The sequence below is a fragment of the Misgurnus anguillicaudatus genome, chromosome 23, assembly GCF_027580225.2.
Source record: "Misgurnus anguillicaudatus chromosome 23, ASM2758022v2, whole genome shotgun sequence".
NCBI classification, from domain to species: domain Eukaryota; kingdom Metazoa; phylum Chordata; class Actinopteri; order Cypriniformes; family Cobitidae; genus Misgurnus; species Misgurnus anguillicaudatus.
In genome coordinates, this window is record NC_073359.2 from 31087228 (window position 1) to 31106241 (window position 19014).

At 35.4% G+C, this 19014-nt stretch overlaps 1 protein-coding gene and 1 long non-coding RNA gene across 3 annotated transcripts in view; one reads left to right on the plus strand and one right to left on the minus strand.

The window, feature by feature from the left end:
• Positions 1 to 5771, plus strand: part of LOC141359253 (uncharacterized) — a 452145-nt gene extending 446374 nt beyond the window's left edge. For both annotated transcript variants that reach the window (XR_012365675.1, XR_012365674.1), the window contains exon 4: positions 5260 to 5771. This is a non-coding gene — a long non-coding RNA (uncharacterized lncRNA). The remainder of the gene's footprint in view (positions 1 to 5259) is intronic.
• LOC141359626 (SLAM family member 9-like) lies at positions 199 to 3371 on the minus strand. Its single transcript, XM_073862365.1, has 3 exons — positions 3359 to 3371; positions 650 to 976; positions 199 to 518 (listed from the first exon to the last, which is right to left on the minus strand). The coding sequence occupies exons 1-3, from the start codon at positions 3369 to 3371 to the stop codon at positions 199 to 201; spliced, it is 660 nt and encodes a 219-aa protein (XP_073718466.1).
• Positions 5772 to 19014: the final 13243 nt, after the last annotated feature.

Below are 19014 nucleotides of genomic sequence, written 5' to 3' on the forward strand. Positions count from 1 at the left end.
TTTGCAAGTCAATTCAACCTACAATTTTAACTTTTGGCTTAAAAATGTTGACATAACTTATAAATTCAAGTTAAAATTGTTTAACTCAATTTTTTAAGTTAAAGTAACATAAAAATATATGTTGATTTGACAAAAATGCTGCAGATTTTTACAGTGTACTGTAACTAAATCTGATCAGTTAAAGTACACTAGATCAGCTCAGTAAGCACTAATAATCACACCTGTTGTATCTGAACATGTCTGACAGAGATGAGTGATGTTGAGATGTTGAGTTTGGTTTGTGATGGTATTGTTGAGTACACATCTGTATGTGTTGTTATCCTGATATTCAACCTCCAGAGGTAGAGAGAGTCTGATGTTGAGATCAGACACACTGATGATGGACAATAAACTGTTTCCTTTGTACCAGGACAGACTCACATCTCTCACATTCAACACTGAACACAACAACACACATTTCGAGACTGATAAAGAGTTTTTTGTACAGCCTCTCCTGATGACAGGAACAGGCAGACGAGCTGAAAACACAAGAGAACAAAAATCAAAATTATATCAATGTAAAGCATGAGACACTATTGAGAGTAATTGTTATAGTTAATTTGCCAAATGCTCAAATCTTCTCAAAGAAAAAACATAAATCTTTACTCACCATAGACAGTAACATTGAATGTGTATGACAACGTCTGTTTGCCGTTGATGCTCATCTGATAAAGTCCAGAGTGTTGAGTTGTGATGTTTGTGATGGTGAGATCTCCAGTCTGATTATTCATCTGCAGTCTGTTTCTGAATCTCCCATCAAGAACATCATCATATATTGAGACTGTATTTGTGTCTTTATTAAATTTAGCTATGATAGTCCCTTGAGTTTTAAACCTCCACTTTATCACATCATCTCTCTGTAGTTTAGTATCAGTGTGTAGAGTTAGATTATCTCCCTCCATCACTGACACTGACTTCACTTCATCACCAAACACACCTGCAGATACACCAAAGTTTTGGAATAAAGTTTTTTTTTTAATCTTTAACAAAAGCAGAAAGATAAATTTGGAAAGAGATTTGGAAGTGTGAGCTTTAGAAGACAGATTCATTTAGATATAAAATAATCACCTAAAATATTTAAAGAACAGCATGGAAAAAGATCTCTGAATCAATAAAACAGATTCAAATATTTTAATCTTCAGGCTTTAGTTTGATAAATATTCATTAATGTATTTAAACAAAATATTCATAACATTTCCAATCAGATTCTGAATGTCACGACCGGTTAAACACCGGGAAGTGGAAAACAAAAGGAGAACCCAAACGCAAAGATGTATAAAAATATAACTATGAATTTATTTACAAGACGGAACAAAAACACCCACGTGGGGGTAAAACAGAAAGCAAACCAAACACTGTGATGAACACAAACTAAACACTGGAAAACAGGAACAGATCTTGACATGGAACAGAGTATACCAAACACTGAACTACGACAACGCACGCACACCACACAGAGAACACGAGGGCATTATATAGACAGCACATCAATGGGGAACAGGTGAACATAATTAATCACGTCAGACACGAGTACATAAGGGAGTAGGGTGAAAGTGACAAGACACTGGGAACACGTGTCACACATACATGATGTGAAACACACACGTGTTCCCACGTAAACACAATGCTGCCCTGGTCTTGCCCTCTGGATCATAACCAAGGTCAGGCAAGACCATGACAGCCACAAAACACCGGAAACATGTGGAAGCCACACACACAATGTGATTCCACATGTCCCCACACAGAACATAATACTGTCACGGTCCTGTCAGATGCACTCAGACCTACATCTAGCACGGATGTCTGACAAGACCGTGACACTGAAGTCCTAAATTTTACTGACAAAATTAAAGTTCAGTAGACTTTCACACAAACAACAACAAATCTTAATAGAGAATTTTTTTATCTCTAAATATAAAGAAATCTAGCTTCTTATTTTAACTATAAATCCATAAACAATTAACTGAATATAAATATTTATTTCACGGCTCTCTGGAATGCTTGATTCTGATTGGTCAGTTGAGACATTTGCAGGTTCGTTCTTTTTAAATAATAACCGCTCCAAAGGAATAACGCATAGCCGGTACTACTTGTACGATTTAAATCGCTCCGCGCCAATAAAGATCAATAAAGATTACTGTTTGGCGCCATCTTGTGACAAACTCTGGACAACCACAATTAAGAATGGAAAATTTTGACATTAATTTTAACATGTACGGAAAAAACAAACATTTAAACAGTGGCTAGAAGAACGAACAACGACAAGACACAGAAAGCTTACTGAGACTGAACTTGACAAAATAGAGCATGACAGCTACAAAGCCAACACACAAAAAAATACAGAATGGGCATTAAAACTTCTCAAAGACTGGCTAAAAGAGAAAAAAATGGAGACAGACAAGTATGAAGCAGAGGATCTTAATAAGGTATTACGATCATTTTATGCATCTGTGCAAAGTTTCGCGGAAGGATAAAAATGTTAATTTAAAACAAATATGCCAATAAAATGTTTAAAATTCATATTCATGTCCAGTTTTTTTTCTTATGTGGCAAGTAGCCGTGTAATAAGCGGGATAATGTAGAGGCAGCCGGTAGTTATCGGGAAATAAGCCCCTTCAGTGTGATACAACCCGACACTGTCGGGGCTTATTTCCCGATAACTACCGGCTGCCTCTACATTATCCCTTACAAAAAATACCTGTAAATATTTAGATTATGTGAGATCACAGACATCCAAACTAGATTTCATGATAATATCTTAATTTTTATATGAGAATTAAATCAAATGCATCTTTAGTCTAAAATCAAAATACAATGTACTAACACCTGTAATAAATCATTAAAAACACATGTATAACTTACCAAGCAGAGAAGTGAAGCAGAGAGAGAGAAAAACAAACATGAGAAACATTTTCACAGTTCAGATGTCTGAAATAAAAATTCAACAATAATCTGACAGTGTTGTGATCTCCAGTTAAGTTGTATAGAGATTAACACAACATCAGTTTGTGAGGTCTGTCTGAGCATGCGTGTTCACTTCCAGGTTTAAAGCAGGGCTGGTTTTCAATATAAGGATCTGTTTTAATGTCAATTGGTTCTGTAAGTAACATGGTCTCATCTCTACAATAGTAGGTTTGTGAGTTTACAGTATGTATTAATATGTAGTCATATCAAAGTGTTACATAAATCATATAATCAACAATATAGCAAGAATCAGTTGCTTAAGACTTAAAAACATCTTTATGCATGTATCAACAGCAGGGTGGATTTCTGTACTACTCTTCACCAGATTATCTTAAATAAAGACTGAGATTATCACCTCTAGTCCTCATGTCCTTACACTGCTCATCTCACTTTAATTAATGATTTCTTTTATCTTTTATTTAATCTTATTCAAGTTTATCAGGTTTACTTCTTGATATCAGATTTAAGATTTAATTGATTTTCTTTCTCTGTTTTTCTTCTCTTGAAGCACTTTAAATTAGCATCTATATAATCTGCTATATAAATAAACTTGTCTTTTGTTTTTAGGACACATACTGTAACATTTTTTAGGGTGGGGTTTAAGAGGCTCGTGGTTAAATTCATCTGATGGGAGTTTCAAATTTCTTTAAACTGGTTTATCATCATAAACAACATTAACAGTGTGTCTCTACTTGACTTTACATCACAACACTGTCAGATTATTGTTGTGTTGTTATTTCAGACATCTGAAGAAAATGTTTCTCATGATTGTTTTTCTTTTTTTGTGCTTCACTTCTCTGAATGGTAAGTTATAAATGTTTCTTAATGTTTTATTACAGCTGTTAGTACAGAGTTATGATGTTTTATTTTGATTTTAGACTAAAGATGCATTTGATTTAATTCTCATATAAAAAAAAAGATATTATCATCAAATTTGGTTTGGATGTCTGTGATCTCACATAATCTAAATATTCATCAGGAAGTTTTTATATTTATATTCAGTTAATTGTTTATGGATTTATAGTTAAAATGAAAAGCTTCATTTCTTTATATTTGAATATACGTTTTTCCTCTATTAAGATTTGTTATTGTGTGTGTGAAAGTCTACTGAACTTTAATTCTGTCAGTAAAGTTTAGGACTCATCAGGACATTTTATTAATCTTTTGTTTAAATACATAAATTAATATTTAACCAAACCAAAGGCTGAAGATTAAAATATTTGAATCTGTTTTATTGATTCAGAGATCTTTTTCCATGCTGTTCTTTAAATCTTTTAGGTCATTCTATATTTAAAGAAATCTTTATTCCAAAGCTCACATTTCCCAATCTCTTTTCAACTTTATCTTTATGATTTTGTTAAAGATTAAAAAGACCAAATAAACTTTACCTTCAAAACTTTGATAAACTTTGGTGTATCTGCAGGTGTGTTTGGTGATGAAGTGAAGTCAGTGTCAGTGATGAAGGGAGCTAATCTTACTCTACACACTGATATTAAACTACAGGCAGATGATATGATACTGTGGAGCTTTAAAACTGATGGGTCTCTCATAGCTAAAATGAATAAAGACACCAATACAGTCTCAATATTTGATGATGTTCTTGATGGGAGATTCAGAGACAGACTGCAGGTGAATAATCAGACTGGAGATCTCACCATCACAAACGTCACAACACAACACACTGGACTTTATCAAATAACCATCAACGGCAAACAGAAGATCTCATATAGATTCAATGTTACTGTCTATGGTGAGTAAAGATTTATGGTTTGTCCTGTATTTTTTATATTTTAGTTTATTATACGGCTTGACGGAATGCTTGATTATTATTGGCCGGTCACGACATTTGCAGGTTTGTTATTCCCAGATAACAACCACTCAAAACTAATAACACACAATAACCCAGATGCAGCAAAAAATTTTGACAGGTGCCGTGTAATATTACACAAAAATGAAATATAAATATGTCTTTAAATAACGTATTATGAAACAAATTAAGAGCTCAGATGTGGCATTATTTTTTGTTTTATTGTGGTGCAGAGATATAGCAGTGATTATTTTACCTGCAGTCTTGTTGTGGATGAATAATGACAGGCAGATTCATGTTTTATTGTGATATGGTTGAGTAGTCACCTGCTGCAGATTTGGGCCTAAAGACATAAGGATCAGATTGTGTAACTTTTAATTAATATTATCATGTTTTCTTTTAACGTGAAACACACTGATCTGTTTCATGTTGTTTTTTTGTTTTCTCAGACTATGATTGCTGTTGTTATGGTCCTGAAGGTGTGATCCGATTGGTCGTCTCTGCTCTAGTGGGTGTGGCTACTGTTGCGGTTCTGCTTTATGACTTTTACAGCACCTCTGGTGGAGTAATTGTAGTTTGTAGCTACAATTTTAATACATTATTGTAAAAAAATGTCAATATCTTTAATGCTTTTGACCTGTAATATATTTTACAATTAAACCATTTTTAGATGCACTATATTCAGATCAATATACAAACATACAAATTATGCACCTTCTTTTTATATCAAACAGTTAAAATATTGTATTAAATTATATTATTAATATATTATTTATTTTAATAATGAACTAATTCATTGTGTAAGTAAGTAAATAGAGCTAGAACATTTAAAATTTGGGCAATGAGTTGGTGCCATCTGGTGGAATTAAAAGAAAATCCTATATAAACACATTTGTGTTTTCAACTTTCAAGAGATTTTTTGCCAAATGTGTTAAAACACACAAGGATTTTTTTGATAGTTAGTACAAATATATGTAATAGTACAGACAAATGTAATTATTACCAGTAGAATGCATTTCTATAAATATAAAGAGAATACAGTGGCCAATATGTAGTATACAGATATATCATTTGCAGATATATCATATGTGTTTTGTGTGCAAATATGCAGTTGTTCCGATGTCATTACGATCAACGAAAAATGCGCTTTACCTCCAACGTAACGTCTTGACTTGTATCTATGGCAAAAATAGAAATTTGACGAAACATTGGCACAAGATATGGAGTATGGCGGGTTTTCCATGCCATTAATAAACGTGCGACTCTCGTGTGGGGTTGTAACAGTATGGCGGTATACCACAATATTGGCATGTATGGTTATCATAACGTGGACATTTGTTTATCCACAGTTTTGGCCAAAAATTAAAACATCTATGGGATAATATTGCCACCAAATGTATTGAGGTCACGGATTAAAAAATAATATGCGCAAATAAGAACTTTAAACAGAATTGTATTGCACAAAACTGGAAAACAACTCCAAAGTTATCCAAATTGCATACAAAATGACGTTTTATTTGTTTATATTATTCTTTTTTCCTTCTCTGTAGTATTTTCTGCTCATATTTAATTTAGTTTTATGCTTGTGCTGTTTTTTCCCCTTGCTCTTATTTCCGCATTCTGTGCTTGCATTTCCAAAAGTTGCAGTAAGAGTTTTATGCAAATCAGGGCGGACTTTAAGTGTCACCATTGGTCTACTGGTTTTAGATTAACAGCTCCTCCTCTAGCTGGCCTAGTCCTGGTTTAAGATAATCTCTGTTTGGGAGACCACCCCAATGAGTTTAAACACCAACATCAATACACATCATTCAGCACTAGTCCAAGTAATACAGGTCAGTTTCGATTTTGGATCTGTGTGGCTCTTTAACATGTACAGTAATATCTAAAGTAAATACAATATTGATATCTATTAGTTCACATACGTCATATGCTTCAAGAGGTAATGCAGTGTTTTTAAACCCATGTTCTGTTCTTTGTATGCATTCAGAATATGAATATTGGCTCAATAAAGAACTATTAATGCAAACTCGCATTTCAGAGATATATTTGTTTAGTTTCATTTTGTGCAGCTTGTTGGATAGCAAATTGTGTGTGATTGTGTTTTGCTATCTGCTTGCACAGCAAATTGCCCCATTGGGGACAAATAAAGAACTTTGAACTCGAACTTTGGAGCTTAAAGCATCAGTATATAATTTATGTAAATTTTGCATATACAGTGATTTTAATTTGTGTGATTTAAAGAGTAACTAACCCCTAAACCAACTTTTTTTAGTTAATGATCTGTAAGAATGATGCTTTATTAGTGCTGTTCATTGATTTTAGTAAGTTTTTTGACATTTGAATATAAAGTGTTTCAATACTACAATATATGGTGTAAAAACGTCTGAGTGCTGCCCTCTTCAGGTTGAACGGTGGCTACTGCAGTTGAATTTTCCTATTGGATGTTGGGTCCAAAAAATAACTCGTGACGTAAGCATGTTCAAGCTCACCACGCCCTTGTTACAATCTCACCAAACACTTTCGTCCCCTGTATCTCCGTTGGGATCTGCCCACTTTTCTTGCATTTTTCAAATATTGCCAGTGGGTGGAGTCAGGCTCTGACCAGGGGTTTAGTTACTCTTTAACTCAGTTATGCAGTTAATCTATACCTAGCACAGATAACAAACAAAGCTGCATCTGTAGTGTTGAATTTAATTATTTACTTATTTGTATTAGTAAAAATAATGTAATGCCAGAGTGAAAACAATGGGTCTGAAAATAAAACAAAAGCAATTTGTTTGAAAAACCTTTATTTCTTATCAATATTGGGTAAACCACCGTCGTTCAGAGGTACTACTTGGCTGAAGTCTACCAATAGTAATTTCATAAATGCATTTGTCCTAGAAAGCAGACACCCATCTGTAAAAGGTCTAAATGCTAATATTTTAGTTTTCACATGACTTATTATCACTTTATCATTATAGGGTACTGAACATAGAATGTGTAAAGCCAATGTATGTAATTCATTTTATTGATGTGATACTTCCTCCTTACTGTCAGCAGCAGTATCTTTCTCATTCAACACATTATGAGAGTTATTTGAACAAACTTTATTAAAAACACATTTATTCAGTATTGTTTTTGTGTCCGAAATCGCTTACTCATTTTCATTTGCTTCTTCCCCATATAGTGGACTCAATTGCTATTCCCTATGTAAGCAATAGTGAATGAGTAAACGAGGGAGGTGTCTCAGACACAGCATAGGATTTATAGACGAGTCTGCCATTTCAGATGCTTTATTTCACGTACACGTACAGAGAAAGTTAATCTTTATCTAGTGGTGGGCAGGGCGAGGCTTCGTGAAACACTAAAACAGTTGAAATCATTTTGGCATTAAAAAAAAAATCTTGGAGGCCTGGTTGTACAGATTGTCTGTCCAAGCCTGCTTGTATATTCCACAACTAGTTAATCAAGTGGCCGGCTGGTAGAGTGGATAGTATTCTTGACTCCCATTAGGATAGGAATAGGATTTTTTTGTTGTTGTTTTAACATCTGTATGACAACTACATACATCATTGTAAACTATTGTGATCTATTTAAATAATAAATTGAATAGAGATAAATACCGAATAAACAATAATTCATAAAATATATCAAGCCACAATATGTCACATTGCTTACATATAAAGATTTTTTTTTTTGAAATATAAATTGTTCTGCTGTTGAAGGACTCAGCCTACTACTTCTTCTACATATAATTTCTCCAGCTTTTGAAAACATTCTCACACTTATTGCAGATATGCAGAGATATTTTTTTGAAGATTTAGAGGATCATTTGATCTTGGCAAAAACTGATTTGTTTCCGACCCTGTCAGTCAAACACAGATTCGACAGGTAAGCTCCTTTCGAAACACTTAGCCATAGTCACGTGACATTGGCGTTATCTCTGTATCAAAACGTTAGTCGTTCTTTTGTCGGTCTGTGAGTTTATGGGTGTGGCGGCTTCTAGTCAGACAAATGGTCAGAGATCAAGAATTAAATGCTTATATATCTTTACTGATCTGATCTTTATTAACTCCACACCTATAGCAACATGAAGACGATATCTTTGCTCTTTTTCATCTCTATATTTACCAACGGTAAGTTCATTTATGAACATTTCTGCAACACTTTCACTTTCACTTAATTCAGTGTATGTATATATATATATATATATATATATATATATATATATATATATATATATTCTAAGTTCTACATATAACTGCATTTATATATGTTGTATATATTATGTCCTAATTCAGACTTTTTGCTTTTTAGAGTTTTCGAAATTTCACTATTTTATTTATACTTGCAGTTTAATATCTGTCTAATTTTCTCTGTTTGTGTGTTCAGGTGTGTTTGGTGATGAAGTGAAGTCAGTGTCAGTGATGGAGGGAGATTCTCTTACTCTACACACTGATTTTACTGACACAAAGGCAAATGATGCGACAGTAGTATGGACATTTGGACCTCAAAAATCTACCATAGCTAAAATCAATAGAGAACCCAAAGGCAATAAGATCTCAATATATGATGATGTTCTTGATGGGAGATTCAGAGACAGACTGCAGCTGAATAATCAGACTGGAGATCTCACCATCACAGACATCATAACTCAACACACTGGAGTATATGAAGTAGAGATCACTGTCAGAAGTAAGATTATACAAAGAAGTTTCAATGTTAATGGTGAGTATCGCAGATATTTACTCATCACTAGATGAACAATATTATATGTACCTGTTAATTGATGTCTGATAGAAAACGCTCAAATGTAACAAGTGTCTGTAAAATATTGGCAAGTCATAATCTTACCACGTTTTCCTTAATACCATTTTCAGGTGCATAGTATGAGTTCATTCATGGATATAATACATCAGTGTTTTAGTGATGGGTCGGTCAGGAACGATTTGTTCATTTCAAACGAATCTTTAGTAGGACTTGTGAGTAACGAGTCTTCTCAGAAAGTGATTTGTTCATTTTGTGTTGACTGCGAACGTCCGAGTCGTTTGTTCCTTTCACACATGACCGCACTTCCTGGTTCAGTATATTTTACAGACCATTTATTATCTTGAAACTATCAGAAGATACAGTGCAAAAGACAAAGTACAACAAAATAAAAGTTGTGCTCTGCTATTGTTTCTGTCAGTCTTTCTCAATCATTGTTAAATGTTTCTTCAGGATCTGTGGTGCACACGTGTGTTTTAATTCTTAATTTTTTTTGCTGGCATGATATACAGTATAAACAATAAACAACTATTATGTGTACAGGGTTGTAATTGTAAAAACTTTATTGTCCCCCGTAGAGGGCAAACAAAAAACAAAAAAGGATTAATATTTTTCACCTTGCACGTGTTTTTATTGGAACACACTGAAATACATCACTTCCGGGATGTCGGCGTGTCACGCGGTTTAGTTGCCCAAGTTTATTTTTTGAACACAAAAAAACTCTTTAGTGTTGCTTTAATCCATCTCTTCTGTCCACTTGCGAGTTAACAACGCTTGTGGGAGAAATTATGCATTTAACCGACGCACATACATTACTGACGCACTGACTTGTACATTACACATAAGGGGCCAGATTTACTAACAGCTTGCAAACCATAATTTTGGCGTTAAATACGAGTTTAATGGCGTCAATGGCGGTGTTAACGATCTAACTCTCTGCAATTCAGTACTACATAGTTTAAAGTCTTCATGGATTTTTTTTCCATCAAAAATTGAACATATTCACTCTGCCCTTTCTGGTCCTCCCACCCTGACTGTTCTTCCAACGTTTACTGTCTCCCAACCACTAAACTGCTTTCCCAAGGTCTTATCAGAAGAGGTGAAGAACATCATTAGGAAGATGAAATCCTTCACCTGGACCCTCTTCCAATCTCCCTGGTGAAAACCCATATCACTGTCCTAACCCGCTCTTATAAATCATTCCCTCCAAACTGGTCATGTTACCCCTACCCTAAAAAATGCCATAATTAGACCTTTGCTCAAAAAACCTGATCCACCTTTTGATCCAGAAATCCTTTCTAACTACAGGCCCATCTCAAATCTACCTTTCTTATTGAAAGTACGTGAGAAAGTAGTTGCCACCTACCTTCAGGATCACCTCAAACATAATAACCTCTTTGAAAAATTCCAGTCCGGTTTTCTCTCCACCCATAGCACAGACACTGACCTCATCAGAGTCATAAATGACCTCCTCATATCATCTGATGGCGGCTTTCCCTCCCTCCTCATCCTCCTGGACCTTTCTGCTGCATTTGATCCTGTTGACCATAATATTCTTTTAAACCGGCTCCACTGCACCACTGGACTCAATGACACTGCTATCAGTTGGTTCAAATCATACCTCACAAACCGGACAGAATACATCCTTCTAGGTCACTCCAAATCAAAACCACATATAGTCACCTGCGGTGTTCCCCAGGGGTCAGTTCTTGGCCCCATCCTTTTCGTCCTCTACCTCAACCCCCTTGGCCAAATCATTAGCCGTAACAAAATTTTTATTTCACTTTCATTTTCACTGCTATGTTGATGACACAACTCTTTGTAAATGCCACAGCTCCAATCCCATCCTTACAGTCATCCCCATCAAAACTCACCATCTGTCTGAAGGAGATAAAGTTTGGATGGAGCAAAATTTTTTCCAAATAAACAGCTCCAAAACCGAAGCCATCCTGATGGGCACTTCTCAGCAGACCAAATTATCATCCATATCCAGCATCACCTTTTCTGGCTCCAAAATCCCCCTCTCATCAACAGTCACAAATCTGGGTGTAAAAATGGACTCCCAACTCTCATTTGAAGCCCATATAAATCACCTCTGCAAGACCTCCTTCTACCACCTACGCAACATTTCCAAACTCTGCCCCATTCTCTCCCTCTCAGATGATGAAAAGCTGGTTCATGCTTTTATCTCCACCAGATTGGACTACTGTAACGCACTTCTCATTGGGATCCCCTCCAAGAGTCTGCAGAGGCTTCAGTACATCCAAAACTCTGCAGCGAGGATCCCGATGAGAGTGACGAAACGTGAGCATATACTTTCATTCTCTACTCACTCCACTGGCTTCCCGTCTTCTCCAGGATTGAGTACAAGGTTTCCACACCAATGCATCCATGGACATGCCCCCCACCTCAAAGAAATTATCAAAACACAACACGTTCCCTCTGCTCCACTCACTCAAACCTCTTTCACATACTCAGAACTAGATTCCGGATTATGGGAGATAGTGCTTTCTGTGCTGCTGCCCCAAGTCTATGGAATGCCCTCCCTGACACCCTGAGGGCACCACAATCCACTGACTGTTTTAAAAAAAGGTCTTCAGACATTTCTTTTTAGCAAAGCTTTTGGTTCTCTTTAGATGTGTTTTTTGAACTTCTGTTCCCCCTTTTTTCTTAAACTGCTCATCTCATTCTCATTGTTTTTAGCCTGTAGCACTTTGAGATCTGTAATGAAAAGTGCATTATAAATAAAATGTATTAATTATTATTATTATTATTAATACATTTCCAACATTTATAATGTGTTTAGAAACAAGATTGAATTTAGACCTACAATTGCAGCCTATGCTTGGTGGCCAATAGCAGCCTGGAACTTGGGTGGCAATTTTGTTGGTCTTTCTTTAGATTCTTTGACTATTTAAAGAATTTAGTTTATTAACTGTCTCTTTTTGTGTCTGCAGGTGTGAGTAACCCAGAATCAGATCAACTAAAGTCAGTTTCAGTAAAGGATGGAGATTCTGTTACTCTACACACTGATGATCCTGATATCAAGAAATATGATGTGATACAGTGGAGATTTCAAGGGATTCGTATAGCTCAATTCGATAAATCAGCTAGTAAGATACCAGAAGATGAGAGATTTAGAGACAAACTGCAGCTGGATGTTCAGACTGGATCTCTTCAAATCAAGAACATCAGAACAGATTTCTCTGGACTTTATGAAGTAGATCTCACCAGCATCAGCAGCAGTTATACCATACATCAGTCATTTACAGTTACTGTCAGTGGTGAGTAAATAAAATCTTACAACATAATACAGATCTTATTCAGATTATATGAACATTTCTAATGTAGACTTAATTAGTAATGTACTAAATAATATGCTGAATAAAACTAAATTCTAAGAAAAATATTAGTGCATCCGAATTGTCAGATCATCAAAACTGCCAGCGTTCCCGGATTTTGGCACCAAAACTGTAAAGGGGAATTTCACTACAGTGGTTAAAGCTGTAGAAGTGCTGAAATGACTAAAGAAACGTTAAAAGCAAACTGTGTATTTCTTGTCAATGACCACCCTTCTGCAACTTATACCAGTGACGGAAATAAGTGCAGTTATAATAGCAAAATATATGGGAGAGAAAATAAATATATTGTATTGCAATAGGTAGTGTTTAAGTATTAACATTTAATCAAAACTTGGTCAGGTAAATAAGAGAAGCATTGAGTGTGAGCCGAGTCCAAAAGCAGATTTCATGGAGACCAGCCCAAAGGAGGATTAAGGAAAGAAGAGTCTGAGCATACCCAAACATTGTCTTTTATCCCTTCCTTGAGCATCTGACCAAACTCAACATTAACGTGACACACTACAAAGAGATAAACTTTTATTATAGGCCTGAAATAAACTGTCCATATAAAGAAGCATAAACATGAAGGGAGAATACAGTGCTATGCGATCAAACTGCAAAAATAAGTAAATCAATGGCCTACATTTCTCTCAATCTCTCCTCAACCAGAGCGTAAATCAGAAAGTTGAAAGAAGGCGCTCAACTTTATGGCAATGAGCTATGACGCAGTTCAGCGCCAAAACACCAGCAACCAATCGTAATATAGCCTAGACGTTCTTCGCTGGCTGATTCCAGAGAAACATACAATGTGAACTTTCGTTCCTACCAAAACATTATTTCAGAGAAAATGAAGGAGAAACTGATCATCGCTGTTGCTGGGTTTCCTATCATATATGATATGACGTTATTTTTCCCCTTTGGAAGCTCAAGTTGGCGGCGGTGTGAATGTACAGTTAGCGCTGACTGACAAAGTAATTGAACTGGGAATGACTGCCAATTTAAAATTTAAACCCGGAACCGTACTGGTCCTGGGTCCTCCGTGAAGACCTCTAATGCATACAACTCAGAAACATGCTCGCACGCAAAATGTCATAACCAAAGAGTGTTATTATCACGGAAGAATGTGTGAATAGCAGATAAATTACAGTACATTGTGTCTCTGTCCAATTGTGTTAGTATATTTTACATTGTTCTGTGTTTAGTATGCTGGCCAGTATTCTTGTGATGTTGCTGAAGATATGAAGTTGTACAGCTGTAATAATGGTGTATTAGATATCAATGATCTCAGTTAGATGATTATAATAAAATGACTGACAGTGTTATAAGTGTTAAATCTTTGTGTTTGATACAGGTGAAGTGAAGTCAGTGTCAGTGATGAAGGGTGATCCTGTCACAATAAACATTGATGTTCCTGATATTAAAACCTATGATCGGATACTGTTTTTTGGGAATGATGACAAACGGATTGCTGATGTAAATAAACAGAACAAACAATTCACTCTTTATGGGAGAATCAGAGAAGGTCTGACGCTGAATGATCAGACTGGAGATCTCACTATCACAAACATCACAACTGCAGATGCTGGACTTTATGAACTGAAGATGAGTAGCAGAAGACGATCCATTCAGAGGAGATTCAGTGTTAATGTCAGTGGTGAGTAACTTTTGTCTTTTAATATAATCAAGAACATTAGATCACATTCAAACCAGAGCACTATTAACATTTCTACATTAAACACTTTTACACTGATAAAACCTGTTATACATACACAGAGTTTCTATGCGTCCTGGAAAATTCTCAAGGACACTAACTAATTTTCTATGCATCCTGGAAAATTCTCAAGGACACTAACTAATTTTTCAGTTCTGAAAAACACTTGGAAAATGAGAGAAAGCTTAAAATGTCTTGGAAAATCTTGTTTTTGTCCTGGATTTTTAAAATATATTCTCATTCATTGAACAGCAAACAATAAAACTGACAGCTGTCCCAAAACAATGAGTATTAGTAGAAGTTCTAGGCAGTGACAAGACAAACATTTTTAATTACACGGTTTAGTCTCTTTGTGACGTAGTGATGCTGTCTTGGCAATTGTATGAGCTAGATGGAGTAAATGGAGATAACAGATAACATCCAATAAACCTGTTAAGTAGTATGAATTTTGATATGGTACACGCTAGGGATAGATACAGTAAAGCACAGCACACATGCCAACACTGGCTCACAAAAGGGTGAAACTTGTTTCATTTTACAAATGTTGTAGGTTTTACGTACAAGAAGCTGAAGGAAAAAAAATGTGTATATGAATTTTCCTTTTCTTTCTCCATTTCTGTTTGCTGGTGCATCATTTGAGACCTGTGCTTGCAAAGTGAGTCAGAAAAAAATAGTTTTTATATGTTGAGATTCTCTATTAAAAAACTTCAAAACAATGTATGATTTGTTGAATCTGACAAACACATGACAGAACTACACCTGTTCGAAGTTGACAGAGTCAGCAAAGTTAGTTTTGAGAAAAATCCAAGGTTCAAAAACAAAATTACCAAATCTATACTTTAAACTCAATGGGCCCTATTTTAATGATCAATAAATACAAAATGCAGTCTGCACACTGAAAAATACTGCTCCATACATGACATGATTTGTTTCTGTCACATGACTTCTAAGTGAGGAAGTCTAATTAAGGTGACCACCTGTTATGTATTTAAAGGTGTTCCTCACTTATTGAGATTAAAAGACATTATATTAGAGATTATATTAAAAGACAAAAGTGCCTGATGAAGACCTGAGGGTCGAAACGTTGCCTTTTAATTAATTAAATAAACTTTTGTATGGAGCAGTATTTTTCAGTGTGCAGACTGCATTTTGTATTTATTGATTGCATATCCAGTTGTCTTGCATCTGGCCCAAATTTGGGTTAATGTGATGTGCACACCACTTCTGTGTGTTCTAACCCTATTTTAATGATCTAAGTGCATTGTCTAAAGTGCACAGCGCAACGTCTACATGGGCGTGTCCGAATCCACTTTTGCTAATTTAATGACGGGAAAAATGGTTTGTGCGCCGAGCGCATGGTCGAAAAGGGTAGGTCCTATTGTAATGGGAGTATTTTGGGCGTAACATGCAGTAAACCAATGAGAGTCTCAGCTCTCATCCCCTTTAAAAGCAAGTTGCGCTGGCGCTATGTCTAATCCCTATTTAGATGACGAACTTTGTAAACTGAAAAACTAAACGGAGGTAGAAGATCCCCAGTTTAAGATTAATGTTAAATAATTGTGTTGTTTTCACTTGTATTGAAATTGTTATTTTTTTATTAAAACCTTTAAAACCTGTTTTCTTTTAGTCATGGAAGTAAAAAAGCAGGCTTGTAATTGCTTTAAATGTATGCCTATCCAATATCATCAAAACATAATTTACAAGTATGTAAGATAAGGTTTGTACTCTAAAAATACTTTATTTGTAACAAACAGGAGATAAAGAATTTACAAACGGCTCTCCTCACGTTTCAGCACTTTGGACAGCGTTTTTTTAGCAAAGAGTTTTTTTAAGCATTACTTGAAAATGTTTCTCATATCACCATATCCACAGGTACAGAGTCATCATATACAATAAATCCGTGAGGTAGCATTAAAAAACACATTTAAAAACAGATGCATTTGTTCAATGCAACGCATTTATTTACTTACCAGGCTGCAGGTGAAGCAGCTCTTTGCGCCTTCTAACGTCTCATAATTAGTCCTCATTTATGTCCAAGAGACTCAATAATAATCTTTTACATTTAACCCTTTAATCTTTCATATTTAAAAGCATTTTTGTGCTGCAGCGCATTCATGTACTATGTGATAAGCAAACCCGCGTTGTCCTCCCGTTTATAGGCGCATATTACTAATGCGCTCTTTAAATAACATAAAACACATTGCGCCATTGACTTTAGACTGTAGACCAGGTTTTTGTTGGTCAATGGCGTAGTCTATTTTAGTTGCCTCAAAATAGCAAAATTAGGGTGGAAACTAGCAAAAGACACTTGCGTCGCGCATTGCGCTGCATTGCGCCGGGTGTAAGATAGAGCCCAATAGATTTGGCACACACAAAGTCAATAAACAATATTATTATATGTTAAACATTTTTCTTTTATTGTTTGATTGTCTGACACAGACAGACAGCTTTAAAGCTGTGTAGTTTTTTGAGTTAATGTTTAGCAAAAACCCATGTGTTCTTTCAAAAATATGTGCTCATTCATGTGTAATTACTTCCACCTTCTAATCACACAGAGAGTGTTTAAAAATAGCGCGTCTGTGTGTGCGTGCAGTTTTTCCATTTGGAGATTAGCCTGTTTAAAGAACCTCCATTCAATACATTCTAATACTAAAATGACCAGTAGGTGGCGGAATGATACAAACGGTGAAGCGGTTACTGTTACGTTATCAGGACAATATCGCACGGCTGGGAAGAACTCTTGGCCAATCAGATTCGAGAACCAGAAAGAACTGTTGTATAAATAAACAAAATAAATCACATGACTGGCCAAATGCTGCTTATTTTAAATATGAACTCATTAATAGCACATTTCTGCAAAATGATTTCTGTGTGATACTTTGCAACTTTATCACATGACTTTAACACATCTGGTGAACATAACAATGATTCAGGCATTACCCCTGATGTTAGAGGTTTTTCATTATTAACTTAAATACAAATGAGATTCACATTTATTCAGTTTTTAATCAGATCTGCTGTTGGTTTCTAATGTTTGTTTATGATCAGATTAACAAATTAAGTTACAGTAATGACTGTGTGATTTTATCATTATAGAGCAAGGTCTGTCTCCAGGTGCTATAGCAGGAATATCTGTTCTCTTCATCCTGCTTGCTGTTGCTGCTGCTGCTGCTGGTGTGATTTACTATCGTCGTAAGAAAGCTGAACCAAAACAACAACTGGGTAAAAATCATCTACAGCTGATGAAATATAATGATCTTTATTCTGCTATAATAGAGACTGTATTGAAAGGTGTAAACATGTTTGTTCATATTCAGTTTAGCCCTGCACGGCCTCAAATATAGGCCCTGGCCCAATACATTAGTAGTATGTATAAGGTACCACCTGTCAAAAAATTATTTATGAACCCCTGTCAAACGTACTTTGACAGGTGGTCCCACCCCTATCAATCATAAAATTTTACACGTTGGACATTTTTGAGTGCCGTTTTTATGTTTTTTTTAGTGGGCAGTCCGGATGCCTGTTATTTATAATAACGCGTCGATCAAAGCGCTGCACTACTTTTTGTGTCTATTAGGTGTCGCGTGATTGTTTGTCCTTTTTATTGATGTGTCAATCAAAAGGTTTTGTATTTTTGGTGTGAGTTAAAAGTTGTACAGAGATTTTTTTCTGTTTGTCTTTTTTATGGCCGGTGTCTCTCTCCCCCACAACCCATATTCCTTCCAGCTGCACTGTTGATTATAACACTCAATGCTGCAATACATGAAAATCTATTGCAGAGGACACTTTTTATTAATTTCACATCACAATTCGTGACAGCCATAATAGATGTAGCATAATTTACTGGGGCATTTTGCCCCATTATCTTAGCTCTTAAGATATCAGTGATTCTTGGGAATTTAGATAAAACAGGTTAAAATTTTGAAAAAAAAGTAAAATATTATTTTTGCCTTTTGGAATCGGCTATTAAATCAATTTGACTCAAAAATCTCACTTTCAATGGGCATGGCACCTGTAGTGTGAACAAATGTGGTTGACAGTCTAGTTCATTTATATGTAAAATAATCCAATCCCCATCTTCCCAGACATTTCTAAGATACATATTTAACATCAAAACAAATAAAACTGGTTACATGAGATCGTCAATTCGGCGGATCCATCTCGGATTGTCTTGATTGAACTTAAGTAAACTTATTCCATGTGCGGTTCAATATCAACCAATAATATTTCATCTACGATGTCATGATTTCATTGGTCAGTCGTTGAAGCCGATGAAATTCTGATTGGTTGCCATTTTGACAGCATTTATGCCAAGAGCAAAGAGAAAGAAATTAGAGAGAAGACACGGGACACAACGGGACACAGTCTAAGCACATGCATGTTACTTTAAGCGAAGAGGAGGG

Coding starts and splice junctions, on each gene's coding strand:
- LOC141359626 (XM_073862365.1), bottom strand. Junction 519..649: donor ATTCAATGTTACTGTCTATG/GTGAGTAAAGAT, acceptor TTGTGTTTTCAG/CTCGTCTGCCTGTTCCTGTC.